This window comes from Mustelus asterias, chromosome 1 (genome assembly GCF_964213995.1).
Source record: "Mustelus asterias chromosome 1, sMusAst1.hap1.1, whole genome shotgun sequence".
In the NCBI taxonomy this organism is placed as follows: Eukaryota; Metazoa; Chordata; class Chondrichthyes; order Carcharhiniformes; family Triakidae; genus Mustelus; species Mustelus asterias.
In genome coordinates this window covers 180552022-180571472 of record NC_135801.1, presented here as the reverse complement: position 1 = coordinate 180571472, position 19451 = coordinate 180552022, and the positions used below count along the sequence as shown (strand labels likewise).

Sequence of the window (19451 nt, the reverse complement as noted above, 5' to 3'; positions counted from 1 at the left end):
AAGGGACGATCCTTGAAAATAGAGATGAGGAGGAATTTCTTCAGCCAGGGAGTGATGAATCTGTGGAACTCTTTGCCGCAGAAGGCTGTGGAGGCCAGATCATTGAGTGTCTTTAATTCAGAGTCAGATAGGTTCTTGATTAATAAGGGGATCAGGGGTTATGGGGAAAAGGCAGGAGAATGGGGATGAGAAAAAAATCAGCCATGATTGAATGGCGGAGCAGACTCGATGGGCCGAGTGGCCTAATTCTGCTCCTATGTCTTATGGTCTTATGGTGTCTCGAGGGAGTAAATGGTTAAGTTGGTGGATGGGGTGCCAACCAAGTGGACTGTTTAGTCCTGGATGTCCTGGAGCTTCTTGAGGGTTTTTGAAGCTGCACTCATCTCGATGCGGGCAGTATTCTATCTGGTGTCTTGTCGATAATAGAAAGGCTTTGGCAAGTCAGGAGGTGAGTTACTCATCTCAGAATCCCCAGTCTCTGTTCAGCTCTTACAGACACAGTATTGATATAGGAAGTCCAGTTCAGTTATATTACCAATGGACATGCATGAAATTACCTGATGAGCAGTAAACCAATTATTTAGTATTGTACAGCTCATTTTCACCCTCATTTTACCTCGGCATCCAGAATAATAGACAGAGTGCAATCATCGGCTGGAATAGGTAATGACAATATCCCTGAGATCACGCCAAGGCAGCTGAACTATAAAGGATTAATATGTCATTCTGAACAGACTCTTTCCATTATTTTTAGCAGGCAGTAACCCATTTATTTTAAACTGGCAAACAATCCACGAACAGGAATTTCAGGCAAACGCATTAACTGTTCCTCGACCAGTAACCCTTGTAATAAGCGCTGCTAGTTGTTTCCTCCGATTTCTTCATTGCTGAAAATGCTTTTAGTCACCATTGTTTCACGTAGTATATTTTGGGCGCTAAAGAACAAAGAACAAAGGACAGTACAGCACAGGAACAGGCCCTTCGGCCCTCCAAGCCTGCGCCGATCATGTTGTCCTATCTAGACCAACTGCTTGTATCGCTCTATTCCTCGTCTGTTCATGTGTCTATCCAGATAAGTCTTGAATGTCGCTAGCGTAACTGCCTCAACCATCTCACTTGGCAGTGCATTCCAGGCCCCCACCACCCTCTATGTAAAAATCTTCCCCCGCACATCTCCACTGAACCCTCCCCGCCCCCTCCACCCGCCCCTTAGCTTGAACTTGTGCACTGTTGTAATTGTCATTTCTGCCCTGGGAAAAAGCTTCCAACTGTTCACCCTCTTTATATCCCTCATAATTTTATAAACTCCCATCAAGTTGCCCCGCAGTCTCTATCTTTCCAGGGAGAACAATCCCAGTTTATTCAATCTCTCCTCATAGCTAATACCCTCCATACCAGGCAACATCCTGGAAAACCTTTTCTGTACTCCATCCAAAGCCTCCAAGTCCTTCTGGCTGTGGTAAATAAAAGCAAAAACAACTTTGATTTAATTGAATTATTATGTTGCACTGTCTGAAAGAGTGATGGTAACAGATTCAATCGTAACTTCCAAAAGAAAATAAAATAAATACTTGGAAAGAGAAAACTTACAGGGCTATGAGGAAAGAATGGCACTTTTTTTATTCATCCGTGGGATGTGGGCATTGCTGGCTGGACCAGCATTTGTTGCCCATCCCTAATTGCCCTTGCACAGAGTGGCTTATCATGCAATTTCAGAGGGCATCTTTAAGAGTCAAACACATTTCTATGTACTGGAGTCACATGTAGGCCAGACCAGGTAAGGGCGGCAGATTTCCTTCCCTAAAGGGCATTAGCGAACTGGATGGGTTTTCGCAACAATCGACAATGGTTGCACTGTCATCGTTAATTCCATCATGGTCGTCATTAATTCCAGATTTTTACTACATTCAAATTTTACCATCTGCCATAGTGGGATTTGAACCCAGGATGCCAGAGCATCATCCTGCATCTCTGGATTACTAGTCCAGCAACAATACCATTACACCACTGGCTCCCCTAAATCGGATAGCTCTTGCAAATAGCCATCACAAGCACAATGAGCTGAATGTTTCTGTGGTACGTTCAAGCAGCAGTGGAGGGAAGGTTTGTGGTTCAGGTTCTGTCATAGAGAATATAGCAGGTTATCCCCAAGTTGCAAGGCGACTCCGATTGATTGATGTGTTGTGTGGGAAATGTTCCATGGTATATTCACCGTGACAATGCCTCAACTAATCAGAGTCCACTTGGCAACTAATCAGCACCCATTATTTCTCATGTAGAATAAATTGTTGTTCCCTCTGAAATTTGCAATTTTTTGGATCTGTCCTGATGAGTACAAGATGAAAAGCTTCGGCAGCATGTCTCATTTTTCAGCAGCATTCAATTTCTGTACTACCAAGCGATTATTTACTCTGAGGTTATTAATTCATAGAATCATAGAATCCTACAGTTCAGAAGGAGGCCATTCGGCCCATCGAGTCTGCACCGACCACAATCCCACCCAGGCCCTATCCCCATAATCCCATACATTTACACTAGCTAGACCTCTGACACTAAGAGGCAATTTAGCATGGCCAATGCACCTAACCCACACATCTTTGGACTGTGGGAGGAAACCAGAGCACCCGGAGGAAACCCATGCAAACAGGGGGAGAACGTGCAAACTCCACACAGACAGTGACCCAAGGCTGGAATCAAACCTGGGTCCCTGGCACCGTGAGGCAGCAGTGCTAACCACTGTGCCACCGTGCGGCCCTCTGGCAATTAACAGTGCCTTTGAAGAAAATTAGGTTTGGGTCGAAATGAGAAATGTGAAGAGAAGGACACTAACTGTGAAGCCTGTTATAAATCATGGGGTCAAGAAAAAGACAGAATTCTATTGAGAACTTGGTGGGCAAAATAAAGAAAGCCGACAGGAAAAGACCGTTGTTAGGTCATTTGAATTTAGAATACACTGGGAAATTTATAAAGGATATAATTGGGCGGAAAATCTGATCCTGAGCAAAGATGTGGATGATTACTTCGAATAGTTGCTCAAGGTATCTACAAAAGTTCCTGAGCCCTTCACACACAAGCAGGGGCACTAGTGGACTAGATATTAACTGACAATTAATAAATCGTACAACATAGCAATTTGATCACAGGTGAACATCATATAAAGGAAGATAATCCTCGGGTGAATTTTAACTCCCAGAAAGGGCAGCATGATGGCACAGTGGTTAGCACTGCTGCTTCACAGTGCCAGGGACCCGGGTTCAATTCCCGGCTTGGGTCACTGTCTGTGTGGAGTTTGCACATTCTCCTCGTGTCTGCATGGGTTTCCTCCGGGTGCTCCGGTTTCCTCCCACAGTCCAAAGATGTGCGTATTAGGTTGATTGGCCATGCTAAAATTGCCCCTTAGTGCCCTGAGATGTGTAGATTAGAGGGATTAGTGGGTAAATGTGTAGGGATATGGGAGTAGGGCTTGGGTGGGATTGTGGTTGGTGCAGACTTAATGGGCTGAATGGCCTGTTTCTGCACTGTAGGGTTTCTATCATTTCTATCTATCAAGAAAGGATGCAATTGCATGAGAAGCATTTCAGAAAAGGTTGACTTGACTGTCTTCCTGGGATGAGGGGTTTATCGTAGGGGAAAAGGTTGGACAGTTTGGGTCTATATCCAGTGGACTTTTAAAGAATGAGTAGCAATCTTATTGAAACATATAAGGTTCTGAGGCGACTTGACAGGATGCATGATGAAAGGATGTTTCCCCTTGTGCAAGAGACTGGCAGTTGGGAACACAGTTCAAAAGCAAGAGATCTCCCATTTAAGACAGAGCTGAGGAGAAATATTTCCTCCAAGGCAGTTGTGAGTCTGGAAGTCTCCTCCCCAGGTGGTGGTGGAAGCAGGGTCATTGAATATTTTTAAAATCTGCGTTAGATAGATTTTAGATTGACAAGGGAGTCAAAGGGTGTAGGAGATAGGAAATAATGTGGAACTGAGGCCACGGTCAGATCAGCTTGAATGGCAGATTAGGCTCAAGGGGTCGAATGGCCTACTCCTGCTCCTAATTTGCATGTCTGCATGTCTGTATGACAGTGAAGGAATGGCGATATAGTGCCAAGTCAGGACTTGGAGGGGAACTTGCAAGTTCTTCTAAACTTCTGAATGCAAGTTGCTAATGTTGAGTCTCAAATTCAAGACAGCAGGGTTTAAAGAGGGAAAAGCCAAATCATCTAAATACCTTGGGGGCGGTTTTACAAACAAAATTCTAAGTGTCCAGCTAGCTTGGACACGGAAGAGTTTCAGATTTGTTTTTTGCATGAGTCTTTACTCCCAATTATCTGGACTTAGATTGTGAAAAAATGGACCAGGTCATTTCCAGCCACGAGAGGCAGGAGGGAGGGGGTGGGGAGGGGGGGGGGGGTGGGTGGGGAGTGGTGGTGGCAGGCTTCCATTGCCAGCCAGCTTGCCGTAGCAGCAGAGGGTGCTGTTGTGCATGTGCAGACCTCTGCGGCCCTTGGGTGTGGATTTAGATCTCGGAACTTTCTTTGGCTCAATTGCATTTTTCTGTACCTGAGACAGCCAAGAAATCGTCAACAGAAGTGATGTCATCGACAGCCTCGGTCAGAACCCGTACTTGCTTCTCCCATTGGTCTTTGAAGACATCCATGTTATCTTGGGCAACTTTGCTCTGTGGCCTCGCAGCCAGGGTCAGTGCTGCATTAATTACCTGAAAGAAAAGGCACATGCGGGAATTACTTCGCCTAAATTTTTCACAGTTTTTAATAAAACTATAGCATTCAGGAAGGAGGTAAGGGTGCACCCCAAATCCTTAATTGTGCCAAAAACTGTGTTGGCGAGCAGTCGTCTACGTACAACATTGCCTATTAAAAGACAATTGTGACCGTAAGCAATACACTGGGAATCATTCCCACGTATCAAATTCAGTTTTTTTTATTCAGGGGATGTGGGCATTACTGCCTGGGTCAGCATTTATTATGTGGAGATGCCAACGTTGGACTGGGGTAAACACAGTAACAGTTTTAACAACACCAGGTTAAAGTCCAACAGGTTTATTTAGTAGCAAATACCATTAGGTTTCGGAGCGCTGCTCCTTCGTCAGATGGAGTGGAAGCCTGCTCTCAAACAGGGCACAGAGACACAAAATCAACATTTATTCCCCATCCTTTCAGTGTCAACCACATTGCTGTGGATCTGGAGTCACATGTAGGCCAGACCAGGTAAAGATGGCAGATTCCCCTCCCTAAAGGACATTAGTGAACCAGATGGGTTTTTATGACAATCGACAATTGTTTCATGGTCATCATTAGACTTTCACTTTCAGATTTTTATTCAAAGCAAATTTCACCACCTGCTGTAGTGGGATTAGAACCTAGGTCCCCAGAGCATTACCCTGGTCTCTCGATTACAAGTCCAGTTACAACACCACGAGGGCACAGTTCCCCCCCGCAAGTAAGAAATATCTTCCCAATAGGTCATTTTAAAACCTTGTAGAGTGATTCAATAGCTTAGATTCCGTGAGGCCAACAGGGAGTCTCACAAAGCAGCAGGGAACCCCACCAGTTCCATAGGGTAGGCCTGACAGAATCAAGTGTCTTTCAGGCACTTAATTAGCCTGGCCCTTCGGCACGGGCTTGGAGGGCCGAAGGGCCTGTTTCCTGTGTTGTACGATTCTTTGTTCTTTGTTCTTTGGGCCTTCCCCATGATTCAAGTCTGGCCAGCCAGAGGTCAGCAATTCCTCATGCCACGAGCGCCACCAAGAAGAATGAGTTCTGGTGTTAATCTAAATAATTTGGTTGTGGGAGGAGGTGGTGGTGTGATGGTGAGGTCACTGGACTCATAATCCCGAGGCTTAGATTAATGCTCTGGGGGAATGGGTACAAATCCCCCATGACAGCTGGGGCGGCACGGTGGCACATTGATTAGCACTGCTGCCTCACAGCGCCAGGGACCCGGGTTCGATTCCCAGCTTGGGTCACTGTGTGGAGTTTGCATGTTCTCCCTGTGTCTGCGTGGGTTTCCTCCCACAGTCTGAAAGATATGCTGGTTAGGTGCATTGGCCATGCTAAATTCTCTCTCAGTGTACCCGAACTGTCATGGGGATAGGACCTGGGTGAGATTGTTGATGGTGCAGGCTCGATGGGCCAAATCGCCTCTTTCTGCACTGTAGATTCCATGAGTTATTCTGAAGCCAATAGTACCTTTCGTGCAACAGATGAGTTACGCAGGAATCATTCCTGCTCTTCATTCTCATCTCCGATCTCAGCTGTGAATCAGGGCTGTGGATTTGGTGTCTGCATTGATACTAACAGTATAATTGGTGGTGATTAAGGGACGCAGCATTACTGATCCTCATCTGTTCCCTAGAGAGAGCGGCTGTAACAGCCATTCATACAACCTCTTTAACACCATTAAACAGGTGCTTCACAGAGGATGTTCAGCAGTAATAGAAATGTCAGGGAATCCGAGGGTTTTAACACAAGTGCATGGTAGGATTTGGAATGCGATATGGTAGGGTGGTGAAAACAGATTTAATGGTAGCTCTCAAAAAGAAATTGGACAAATATTTGAAGTTTCAAGTTCATTTGAAGTTTAAAATTTTAATAAACCTTAAACAAAAAAAAAATTGGACAAATATTTGAAGGAGAAAATATTGCAGGGATATGGAGAAAAATGCAGGGGGTGGGATGAAGAACTTAATTCCTCAATGAAAAAGCCAGTGCAAGGTCAGTGGGATGAATAGCCTCCTTTTGTGATATACTATTAGAATCACAGAATCCTACAGTGCAGAAGGAGGCCATTCGGCCCATCAAGTCTGCACCGACCACAGTCCCACTCAGGCTCTATCCCCGTAACCCCACTTACCTACCCTACAAATCGCCCTGACACTAAAGGGCAATTTAGCATGGCCAATCAACCTAACCTGCACACCTTTGCCCACGCAGACATGGGGAGAACGTACAAACTCCACAAAGACAATCACTCGAGGCCGGAATTGAACCCGGGTTCTTGGCGCTGTGAGGCAGCAGTGCTAACCACTCTGCCACTGTGCCACCCAAATTCTTTGCTTCTGAGAAGCAATGGACATAGTTGATTGGTGAGTAAGTCCTGGTGGATATTTCCAAACAATGTTAAATCGAAACACGTTATTTAGAGTCATAGAGTCATAGAGGTTCACAGCATGGAAACAGGCCCTTCAGCCCAACTTGTCCATGCCGCCCTTTTTTTTTTAAACCCCTAAGCTAATCCCAATTGCCTGCATTTCGCCCATATCCCTCTCTACCCATCTTACCCATGTAACTATCTAAATGCTTTTTAAAAGACAACACTGTACCCGCCTCTACTACTACCTCTGGCAGCTTGTTCCAGACACTCACCACCCTCTGTGTGAAAAAATTGCCCCTCTGGACACTTTTGTGTCTCTCCTCTCTCACCTTAAACCTATGTCCTCTAGTTTTAGACTCCCCTGCTTTTGGGAAAAGATATTGACTATCTAGCTGATCTGTGCCCCTCATTATTTTATAGACCTCTGTAAGAGCACCCCTCAGCCTCCTACGCTCCAGAGAAAAAAGTCCCCGTCTATCCAGCCTCTCCTTATAACTCAAACCATCAAGTCCTAGTAGCATCCTAGTAGATCTCTTCTGCACTCTTTCTAGTTTAATAATATCCTTTCTATAATAGGGTGACCAGGTTTAGGCAATGGTGGGGAATTATTTGCTTTATTTCTTTTTCTTGATCAAGTTTTTAAAGTTAAAGGGTTTAGTCATGGCAGGAAAGCTGGAAGCTGTGGTTTGCTCTACTTGCACCATGTGGGAGGCCGGGTACATTTTCGGTGACCCTTTCTCATCCAGACTCGAAACGTTGGTTCTATTCTTTCTCTATAGATGCTGTCAGACCTGCTGAGATATTCCAGCATTTTCTGCTGTTGTGCCATCAATCCATTGCTGCTGTTCCTCGAGTTTGAGGAGCAAGGACGGACATGTAGGCAAAGAATTTCAGAGCTTTGAAGGGAAAATAAAGAACATCTCAGTCTACCAAAGAAATGACATTTGCCTTGTAAGATGACAGTACCGACCCGACGACATGCTCCCTGCAAATGTAATTGTATGGGAGATACAGAAAGCAGCAGTGTCTTTACTGATGGGCAGATAAAGGGCAATCTGAGAACTGTTGAGTTGTCTTACATGAAAATTCCTTCAGTCAACCTGTTATTTTCAAAACGTTTCGATATTTTGGGCTCTGCTGCTGACAAAATGCCCCAGGGAGTGTAAAACATATCTGTAATAGCAAATCAAAGTGCAACAATACATCTTCACCAGCAAATCTACTTTCCCTGATCCTCAAAGAAAATCCATTTACTTTGTTATAAACAATTGTAATCTTGAAAAAGCTCCATTTTAAAGAAGTGTATATAAAAAAATAAGTGTACAAAACATCTTCTTCATTTTCAGGGCTCCCTGTAAAGTCACTCATACACAGGAGGAGCGTCCATTCCACAGCACAACATCAGATGAGTGGCACGTACACAGTCTTTAATATCAGGATTGCGGTTAAAAACTGTCAACTTAAATTATGTTCTCGCTTTTATATATTTGAGGATTCAAGTAAAGAAGAAGGGATGTCTTGCTGCAATTATACAGGGCCCAGGCGAGACCACATTTGGAATTTTTGATTTGATTTGATTTATTGTTGTCACAGATATTAGTGGTGGCTCAGTGGTTAGCACTGCTGCCTCACAGCGCCAGGGACTCGGATTCAATTCCCGGCTTGGGTCACTGTCTGTGTGGATTTTGCACATTTTCCCTGTTTCTGCGTGGGTTTCCTCCGGGTGCTCCGGTTTCCTCCCATAGTCCAAAAGATGTGCTGGTTAGGTGCATTGGCCACGCTAAATTCTCCCTCAGTGTACCCGAACAGGTGCCAGAGTGTGGCGACTAGGAGATTTTCACAGTAACTTCATTGCAGTGTGAATGTAAGTCCATTTGTGACTAATAAATAAATTTTAGCATACAGTATAAAGTATTGTTTCTTGCACGCTATACAGACAAAGCATACCGTTTATGGAGAAGGAAGGGAGAGAGTGCAGACTGTAGTGTCACAGTTGTAGCTAGGATGCAGAGAAAGATCAACTTAATGCAAGGTAAGTCCATTCAAAAGTCTGATGGCAGCAAGGGAGAAGCTATTCTTGAGTCGGTTGGTACGTGACCTCAGACTTTTGTATCTTTTTCCCAATGGAAGAAGGTAGAAGAGAGAATGTCCGGGGTGCGTTCGGTCCTTAATTATGCTGGCTGCTTTACCGAGGCAGCGGGAATGTAGACAGGGTCAGTGGATATTGTGTGCCATTTTGGTTTCTTTATCTGAAGAAGGATATTCATGCTATGGAGGGAGCGCAGAGAAGGTTGACTGGACTGATTCATGGGATGATGGGAATGATGTATTAGGAGAGATTGTGTCGGTTAAGGTTAAGGGTAGCATGGTTCAAATCCGGCCTTGAGTGACTGTTTGTGTGGAATTTGTACGTTCTCCTTGTGTCTGTGTGAGTTTCCTCCGGGTGCTCCAGTTTCCTCCCACAGTCCAAAGATGTGCAGGTGAGGTTGATTGACCATGATAAATTGCTCGATAGTGTCAGGGATAATAGTAAGGTAAGTACATGGGGTTATGGGGATAGGGCGTGTGTGGGATTGTGGTCAGTGCAGACTTGATGGGCTGAATGGCCTCTTTCTGCCACGTAGAGATTTTATATTTAATGGAGTTTAGGATTATGGGGAGAGCATCTCAGAAACCTATAAAATTCTAACAGGACGAGACAGGGTAGATGCAGGGAGGATGTTCAGTGCTAATTTATGTCTAAACCTCAGCGCTTGCCCATATACTGTGTCCTGTCCTGGCCCTCACAAGCATAGGTGGGGAATGTTTTTACTGGGAATGCACAGGGTTCTTGATGGGAAGCTTGCAATGCTGCAAGCACAATTTTCAAGTGGCGCGTGCCTGCATAAGGCTGTTGCAGGCTATGTTGGCAGGCAGGTGTGCATCTGCAGGCACCAATGGCACATGAGGAAGCAAAGCCAATAGTCCTCTGAGTTTGACTTGCCTCACCCATTTCAAAGTTGACAGAGTTGGAAACCTTGGCACATGGCACTGGTGACCGAGGCTGCAGATTGCAAGATCCTTCAGATGTCATCAGCAGATGACTACCACCATCAAAGTGGACGCGGAGAGGATGTTTCCACGAGTAGGAAAAACTAGAACCAGAGGGCCCAGCCTCAGGCTAAAGGGATGATTCCTTAAAACAGAGATGAGAAGGAATTTCTTCAGCCAGAGAGTGGTAACTCTGTGGAACTCTTTGCCGCAGGAGGCTGTGGCGGCCAGGTCATTGTGTGTCTTTTAGACAGGGATAGATAGGTTCTTGATTAATAAGGGGATCAGGGATTATGGGGAAAAGGCAGGAGAATGGGGATGAGAAAAATATCAGCCATGATTGAATGGCGGAGCAGACTTGATGGGCTGAGTGGCCTAATTCAGCTCTTATGTCTTATGGTCTTATGATTGGAAAGATCCAGAGGTGGTCAAGGCCTCTGAAGATTGCAGGGGGTTCGTGAGTGTTTGGAATTCTCTATAGTAGAAGATTGTGAATGTCCCATTGTTGAGTGTATTCAAGGATGAGATTGCTAGATTTTTGGACATTAAGGGAATCAAGGGATGGGGGATAGGGTTGGAAAATGGAGTGCAAATACAAGTTCAACTGTAGGCCCAGAACTTCCATTCCCTGAGGGGGGTAGGTCGGGGTGTGGTCCCCAAAAGATGCGGCAGGCAAAGACTGCATGGGAATTACCCAGGAGGTTTAAATTTTTGATGGGCAGTTATTACCAGACATAGGAACCATCTGATATTCCAATCTAAATCAGAGACTTTGGATGATCTCAGTTCTCTTTGAATAACAGAAAAAGTTAGAAGGATTAAAACCACTTCTAATTTCAGGCTAGCTGTGGTACTAACATTCCCCCTACCCATTGTCCAATAACACAATAGACTTCCGAACTACACCCACAAGCCCCAAAGACCCCTCCCTCACCATCACCCCCCCACAACTACCCTTCAACCCCAGACTATCTCCTAGCTAATCCCTAAACCCCTGACGACCATCCCCATTCCCCTGCAATTGGCTACAACTTCCTCAACTATCCTCCCCTACCCCCTGACTACCATTCTCAAACCTTTCCCACACCTGGCTACTCCCTGACTACCTTCCGTATCCCCTTGACTACCATCCCCACTCCCTGACTAAACTCCCTAGATATTCTAATGGCCCTGACCCATCTGACACATACCCCCACACTCCTCCTGGTCCCCGCCTGACCCATCCTACCTCCCATCATCCGCAACTTACCTCACACACTTATCTTCTCCATGCTCTCTTAAAGTGGCTGGGGATCTTTCAAATTGCCTGTTCTATGGCTGCGGCCTTCACTTCCCCTGATACCACTGCGCTGCATAGGCAAGTCGCAGGAACCTGCTGTGCTGCATATTCCTCAGCAGGCCTAAGTCAGCACAGTGGCACAATGGTTCGCATTGCTGCCTCAGTGCCAGGGACCCGGGTTCGATTCTTGGCTTGAGTCACTGTCTGTGCAGAGTTTTTACACTCTCCGTGTCTACGTGGGTTTCCTCCGGGTGCTCTGGTTTCCTCCCACAGTCCAAAAGACGTGCTGGTTAGGTGCATTGGCCATGCTAAGTTCTCCCTCAGTGTATCCGAACAGACGCCGGAGTGTGGCGACTTAGGGATTTTCCACAGTAACTTCATTGCAGTGTGAATGTAAGACTACTTGTGACACTAATAAATTAAATAAATAAATACACTGAATGGAAGGCCAGGTGCAAAATGCACCGTTCCCAAATGAGGTCAGTGAAAAGGAGTGGAGTGGCAATACAACTGTGATTGCCACTCCTCAGAAGTTTTGGTCCATGAGTTGTACAGGACATTGGTGAGGCCACACTTGGAATACTGTGTGCAATTCTGGTCACCCTATTATAGAAAGGATATTATTAAACTAGAAAGAGTGCAGAAAAGATTTACTCGGATGCTACCGGGGCTTGATGGTTTGAGTTATAAGGAGAGGCTGGATAGACTGGGACTCTTCCCTGGAGCGTAGAAGGCTGAGGGGTGATCTTGTAGAGGTCTATAAAATAATGATGAGCATAGCTCACCTCGATAGTCAACATCTTTTCCCAAAGGTAGGGGAGTCTAAAACTAGAGGGCATAGGTTTAAGGTGAGAGGGGAGAGATACAAAAGGGTCCAGAGGCGCAAATCTTTTCACACAGAGGGCGATGAGTGTCTGGAACAAGCTGCCCGAGGTAGTAGTAGAGGCGGGTACAATTTTGTCTTTTAAACAGCATTTAGACAGTTTCATGGGTAAGATGGGTATAGAGGGATATGGGCCAAATGCGGGCAATTGGGACTAGCCTAGGGCAGCATGGACAAGTTGGGCTGAAGGGCCTGTTTCCATGCTGTATACTTCTATGACTCTATGAGGTTTGAAAGGGTGTATATGACCAACACATTCTACTGCTTAGCTTTTATAACACTTCAATGTACTGATAAAGGACAATATGAACATTTAAAAGGATAAACAATTAAAATCAGACACAAAGAAAATCAAAACAATGAAATTCTCATGGAGAATTTGGACAGCATGGTGGCACAGTGGTTAGCACTGCTGCCTCACACCACTAGGGACCCGGGTTCGATTCCCGGTTTGGGTCACTGCCTGTGTGGAGTTTGTACGTTCTCTCCATGTCTGCGTGGGTTTCCTCCAAGTGCTCCGGTTTCCTTCTACTGTCTGAAAGACATGCTGATCAAGTGCATTGGCCCGAACAGGCACCGGAGTGTGGCGATTAGGGGATTTTCACAGTGACTTCATTACAGTGTTAATGTAAGCCTTACTTGTGACTAATACATTAACTTTAAAATATTGCAGTTTATTCAACAATTGTCTCTCAATAAATTTGAAACTTGTCAAAGATAATAAGTTTAATTTTACTTTCTCAAATGAAAGGCGTTTGATTCCGTCAGTGCAGCCTGGAGCCTGTCCAGAATGTCAATCCACCCAGTAGGAGTAGATTGTATCATTGGAGTATCTTTGGGGTATATCTTTAGCCATTTTCTCGAGGTAATTCATTGAAAAAAAACAACTTTGTAGGGCTGGGCAGGAGTGAGCTAGGAGGTGGAGGGTGGGGGGTGGGATTTCTTCCTTGTGAGGTATAGAAAAGTTGGAGGCGAAGATCAGAATGAGTTCAATTGCAGATTTTTCTTTAAGTGAGAGGAAGGAAAAGGAACCCATGCTGAGTTCTTGCTTCTGACTGCTGTATGGCATGGGTATCATACGGGCGTTTTAGAACATAGAACATGGAACATTACAGCGCAGTACAGGCCCTTCGGCCCTCGATGTTGCGCCGACCAGTGAAACCAATCTAAAGCTCATCTCACCTACACTATTCCAATATCATCCATATGTTTATCCAATGACCATTTAAATGCCCTTAATGTTGGCGAGTCCACTACTGCTGCAGGCAGGGCATTCCACGCCCTTACTACTCTCTGAGTAAAGAACCTGCCTCTGACATCTGTCCTATATCTATCACCTCTCAATTTAAAGCCATGTCCCCCTCGTGCTAGCTATCACCATCCGAGGAAAAAAGCTCTCACTATCCGCCCTATCTAATCCTCTGATCATCAAGTATGCCTCTATTAAGTCACCTCTTAACCTTCTTCTCTAACGAAAACAGCCTCAAGTCTCTCAGCCTTTCCTCATAAGACCTTCCCACCATACCAGGCAACATCCCAGTAAATCTCCTCTGCACCCTTTCCATCTGGGCCAGTCGTTTTCTGTGGGTTGACCTTCGAGAAGGCTGCTCCTACATCTGCAATGGTGACCTCAGCTATAGGTTCATCCGAAGCTTCAAGGGTGGAGGGTGTGCTCTCACTGACCTCTTGCTCAAAATGTGCAGAGAATGCATTGAGCTGATCAGGGAGGGGTGCATTGGAGACAACGATTTTACATTCCTTTGGGTTAGGAATTAAGACACACTGGTCCATTTTAATTCATTCATCCACCCAGAATTACTTACTGGACAGTGGGAGAAAATCAGACAGAAAAATGAATCATCTTATTGTGATAACCTCCAGGACTCTAATGTCTTTTAGGTAAGGAAATCTGCCATTCTTGCCTGGTTTGGTCTACATGTCACTCCAGAGCCACAGCAATGTGGTTGGCTCTCAAGTGCCCTCGGGCAGCCAGGGATGGACAATAAATGCTGGCAAGCCAGCGACGCCCATGTCCCACGAATGAATAAAAAAAACTTGTGTGGCAAATCACTGATGGACCTCCTTGTCGGACCCATTGAGTACGAGCTCCCTGGGGATTGGTAATTAACTCACCAGGTGGAACTCAAATACCAAGCCCCGTATAAAGCAGGCCCCTGAGTGGGTCCATTATTGCACTGTCCCAGTTGGGACCTGTTTGTTCACCACAGGCTTGTGGTTTTGCTTTACTTTATTTCGTGCAATAAAGCACTGTTCTTTTCCAGCCGACTCCTGGAGTTATTATACTTATGAGAATAATTCCGTGACACCTCATAATACACACACTGCCTTAATTATGGTCTTTTTCAGCAACACTACAAAAATCCTTTAAGTTTCAGATTAGTGCAAATTGCACTGTGACTCTATAATTATCCAAAATTCCCTGATCCAATTATCAGCCAATTAATCAATTGCCTAATGGGCCTTTGGGAGTGACTCTTGGCTCTGTTGTAAGATTGGCCCCTTCTGAATCAGAAAAGTAAGGTTTTGAACCTCAGCTCAGATGACTGGAGGTGAGAATTCCAATGTTTGAATACCATGTGAATTGGCATCCATTCCCTCCCTCACAAATGCCACCGACCGCCCCCCCCCCCCCCCCCCACCCCCCACCTCCCCCCCACCCACCCCCCCACTCCATTGTAATGTTGCAAAGTTGAGTTTGTGATGTTGGAATTTGATGTTGGTGAAGATGTAAAAAAATTGTAAAAATGTGAGAGGGCAAAAAAACACTCTGTGGTCCCTTTAAAAGCTGGTGTTTTGTTTCAGAGCTAAAATGCAAAGTGCATCCAAAAGTCCAAGCTGAAACATTTGTATTAAAAGTCAAGCAGTAGTCTCGACAAGACAACCTGTTTTTGTTTGAATTTTGCCCAATCAATTTAAAACAGGCACTCAGCTACCAAGAACCTATAAGATTTGAATGCAATGTTGTTGACAAAATCAGACCAATCCTATTGTAGGAAAATTGATAGGTCATCACAGGTATAAAAGAGAGTGCAAGGGAGAGAAACAGGAGATAGCAACTGCCACCTCTCAAGCCTTGACAGTGAGAGAACAAATGCCAGTTGCCAAGGGCTAAGAGTTCTCAGCTCTCAACTCTGCCAGCTTTATATATGTCTTAAGAGGACGCAGCATCTAATCAGTGAAAGGTACCAAATCAGAAAGAATTTATAGACAGAAAAATCAATCGAGAAATTCCAGAATGTTCTGAAAACATACAAACCTGGTTGTATATTTTTTTGCGAGTGACTAAATTTGATTATTACTTTCCTGTTAATCAATGGGCATTGTATTTATTTGAACAGCATTCCAGAAGAATCTTATTTTATTCAGAATGTTACTTGTTTCGTTAAAGCTCCCTGTTAGTTCAATAAATAAATTGTAAAATGTTCATTTGAAAGCGAGTGAAAGGTATTTCTGTTAGTTAACCACTAAACGGTACCGAAGAACAGTTCACACCTTCCCGCACACTTTGAACAGATTACGAGGTGAGATATTCCTCTCTGGGGTCCAACTTCCGCATCGTAACAGTAACGAGCTGATTCTCCAGATTGCTTGGTTTGAGAGTCGGCTCAAAATCGCTCCACTTATAAAAAAAGGAACAAAGTTGTAGGTACAATCCAGAGCTTGATCAGTGGGATGCCAAACAGCGGGAGAAATAAGTTGTCTCGTGTGCTGAAAGGCATGGGGGGAAAAAAAAGAATGTTTAAATAAATCACTTGTTGCTCAGGATACTATAGTGGAGCCTCGGGCAGCAGGGGGTGATGGTGGGGGAGAGAGCACCGAGCAGGGGAACTGGTCGACTGCTGTGGGACAGTGAGCAGTGCCTTTGAAAAGCTAATGGGCAGAGACAGATGTGAGGGAGAAAACTGCCAGCACATAGGCAGGACTTGTGAAGGATGTTGTGGCAGGAATTCAACACAGCTGGAAGCCCTTAAGGTTGACTCAAGAGCCAGGAAGGGGAACTAGCACCTGGTCAGATTGTCTGAGATTGCCTCACGGCGAGAAGGGAGCAGGGGCACAGCCAGGAGCTGGGCAGCAGGGGATGTCGAAGCATGCCTGCTGAGCACGGTGCTAAGAAGCTGAGGCAAAAGTCTGGAGCGTTGGCCGTGAATAGCTTGTTCTTGGAGTTACGCTTTCCCTTGACAGTTTATACAGTTTTGATGCTTGTGCGATAAAGGAACTTTTTTTTTCGTTTATATCCAATTCAATCCAATCAAAGTCCAATTCAAAGTTTCAGCAAGTGAGACATTCCCAATCCAAGCTGACAAGACAGGCATCCCACTTCCTGACTTAGGCTTGATCTACATGATCTAAGCTGATTGGAGCAGGCATTGCACCTCCTCCAAGGCTTGATCTCATTTGCGTCTTAGCCAAAAGGCCTCGATGCCACTTTTAAAAATTGCTTCAAATGAAGCCTCAGTGTAACCTCATGACTTCAACCAAGTGCAGGATGCCAAAACTACACTTGATCTGATAAGAACAGATACTACACTTGATCTTAGCCACAAGGCCGAGAAGCGATATCTCCTTACAAGCAGTGTGCTTAAACTGAACATTACACTACCCTAAGTAACTTACCTATTTGCACAGTTTTGTGTGAACAATAGTTTCTTTTCTACTACTCACTGTACCTTTAGTTCCTGTTGTAAATTGAAGTGTTTCAAAGTGCAAAACTTACCTAACTCTACGTAACAGCTAGAGGCCGCTAGCCTCTGCCCGGTACGCAATATTGTAACACAAGAGCATGTCAGAGGCTGGGGATTCTGTGGAGAGTAACTCACCTCCTGACTCCCAAAGTCTGTCCACCAGCAACAAGGCACAGTCAGCAGTGTGATGCAATACTCACTTGGATGAGTGCAATTCCAACAATGCTCAAGGAAATTGACACCATCCAGGACAAAACAGCCTGCTTGATTGCACCCCAACCACCATCTTCAGCATTCAATCCCTCCACATGCACTAGCAGCAGGGGGTCCCATCCACAAGGTGCACTGCAGGAACTCGCCAAGGCTCCTTCAACAGCACCTTCCAAACCCACGTCATAGAGTCAGAGTCATGGGGCGGAATGTTAGCATCCCGTCCACCACGGGAATCAGAGCGGCCGAGGGGCGGACCATGGGAAGGTCCGTTGACGTCGGGCGGAATTTTACGGTTTTGGGATGAGTGAGGCCGTAGAATCCCGCACATAGAGTCATAGAGCAATGCAGCACGGAAACAGGTCATTCGGCCCAACTGGGCCATGCCGACCATGGTGCCCTCCCAGTTAGCCGCATTTGGTCCATGTCTCTCTGATCCTTTTCCATCCATGTATTTATCCAAATGCTTTTTAAATGCTGCTACTAAACCTGCCTCAACCACTTTCTCTGGCAGCTCATTCCATATACACACCACCCTCTGTGTGAAGACGTTGACCCTCAGATCCCTGTAAAATCTTTCTTTTCTCACCTTAAACCTATGCCCTCTAGTTTTCATTTCCCCTACCCTATCCATGCCCCTCATGATTTTATACACCTCAATAAGATCACCCCTCAGACCCCTTAGCCTGGTCAACCGCTCCCTATAACTTAGGCCCACCAGTCATGGCAACATTCTCGTAAATCTCCTCTGCACTCTTTCCAGTTTATCAATGTCTTTCCGATAACAGGGTGACCAAAATTGTACACAATATTCCATGTGCAGCCTCACCAATGACTTATACAACTGTAACAAAACCCCTGTACTCAATGCCCGGACTGATGAAGGCCAGTGTGCTAACTCTGTCTACCTGTGACGCTGCTTTCAACGAACGATGTACCTGTACTCCGAGGTCCCTCTGTTCCTCAACACTGCCCGGGGCCCTACCATTCACTGTATAAGTCTCACCCTGGTTTGACTTTACAAAATGCAACACCTCACACTTATCTGTATTGAAATTCATTTGCCAATCCTTGGCCCACTTCCCTAAACTGATCAAGATCCCCCTGTAATTTTTGATACCCTTCTTCGCTATCAACCTAGAAGGACAATGGCTGCAGATGCATGGGAACACCATCACTTGCAAGTCCCCCTTCAAGCCATCCTGACATGAAACCATATTCTACTGTGCATTTGGAGTCTGGGGTAAGATCTTGGGAGGGAAACCTGCCCCCAATAGGCACAGGGTAACCCGAAAGGATGTACCCCCTCCTTTGATTCCTGCTTTTGAAGAAGTTTGCTCAAAAGGCCTGCAAACTCCTGCTCGCTTGCCCACACCAACCGTTTTACGGTGTGGGCAACGTTTCCGGGTCAATTGACTTGGTAACCTGCTCAATTGACCTTTAATTATTTATTTACAATTGGCGGGCTGGCTCCTAATTCTGGCACTTGCCCGCCTACTTATGGGGCACAGCCGGACGGTGGGAGGGATAGTGGTGGACTTTATGCCCCTTGTATTTTACATGCCCCCCCAACACCCTACCCCATGCTGAAAACACACCCAGTGGGCAAGGCATACAATCCAGCTCTGTGTCTGAGACTTGGAGAGAAAGAAAGTCCCACTTCGTCTTTTTGACGGTAACAAATTTGGTTCACTAAGGCAGGGTCCAAGACTGCCCATAGCAATCAAGAGAATAGGTGACAAACTAACCCTATTCGCCTTTGAAACGAGGTACGTGAACAGCAGATCAATGGGGCTTTTGTTTCCTAACAGTCTGATATATGCAAAAGGACTATAGTGTGGCATGATACATTTGATAGATAAGTGATAGCCAATCTTCTTTAATGATGGAGCAATCATAAGAGAAAGTACTTTGAAATCGGGCAAAACAGAACGTGATCGGAGTAAAAAAAACCTCCTTCAGGAATACTGAAATTGTGAACAGCGTGTGTTTTTTTTACTTAATTATACAACTTATTCTGATTAGATGGTTACTGAAAGCTCCAGAACGATCAGCTGGCTGTTTCAGATGATCACATGGAGTGAGTACATGACAGTGACAAGCAGTAACACTTAAATGGGTTTAAATAACACCATAAACCAGAAAGAAAATTAGATTGAATTGGCTTAATCCCATATGACCATAAGATCCTGAGAAAAGCTCAAATACTACCAAATATTGCTTATTTTTGAAGCATGTG

General features: G+C 45.2%; 1 protein-coding gene and 1 pseudogene across 7 annotated transcripts in view; both read right to left on the bottom strand.

Annotated features, from left to right (window-relative positions):
- The window catches only part of LOC144504323 (catenin alpha-2), a 1369240-nt gene that overhangs the window by 353261 nt on the left and 996528 nt on the right, over positions 1-19451 (bottom strand). For all 7 annotated transcript variants that reach the window (XM_078229613.1, XM_078229524.1, XM_078229870.1 and 4 more), the window contains one exon: positions 4555-4711. In XM_078229613.1, the coding sequence (XP_078085739.1) occupies positions 4555-4711 (157 nt within the window). The remainder of the gene's footprint in view (positions 1-4554; positions 4712-19451) is intronic.
- On the bottom strand, positions 16731-16878 carry LOC144501875 (U2 spliceosomal RNA; annotated as a pseudogene).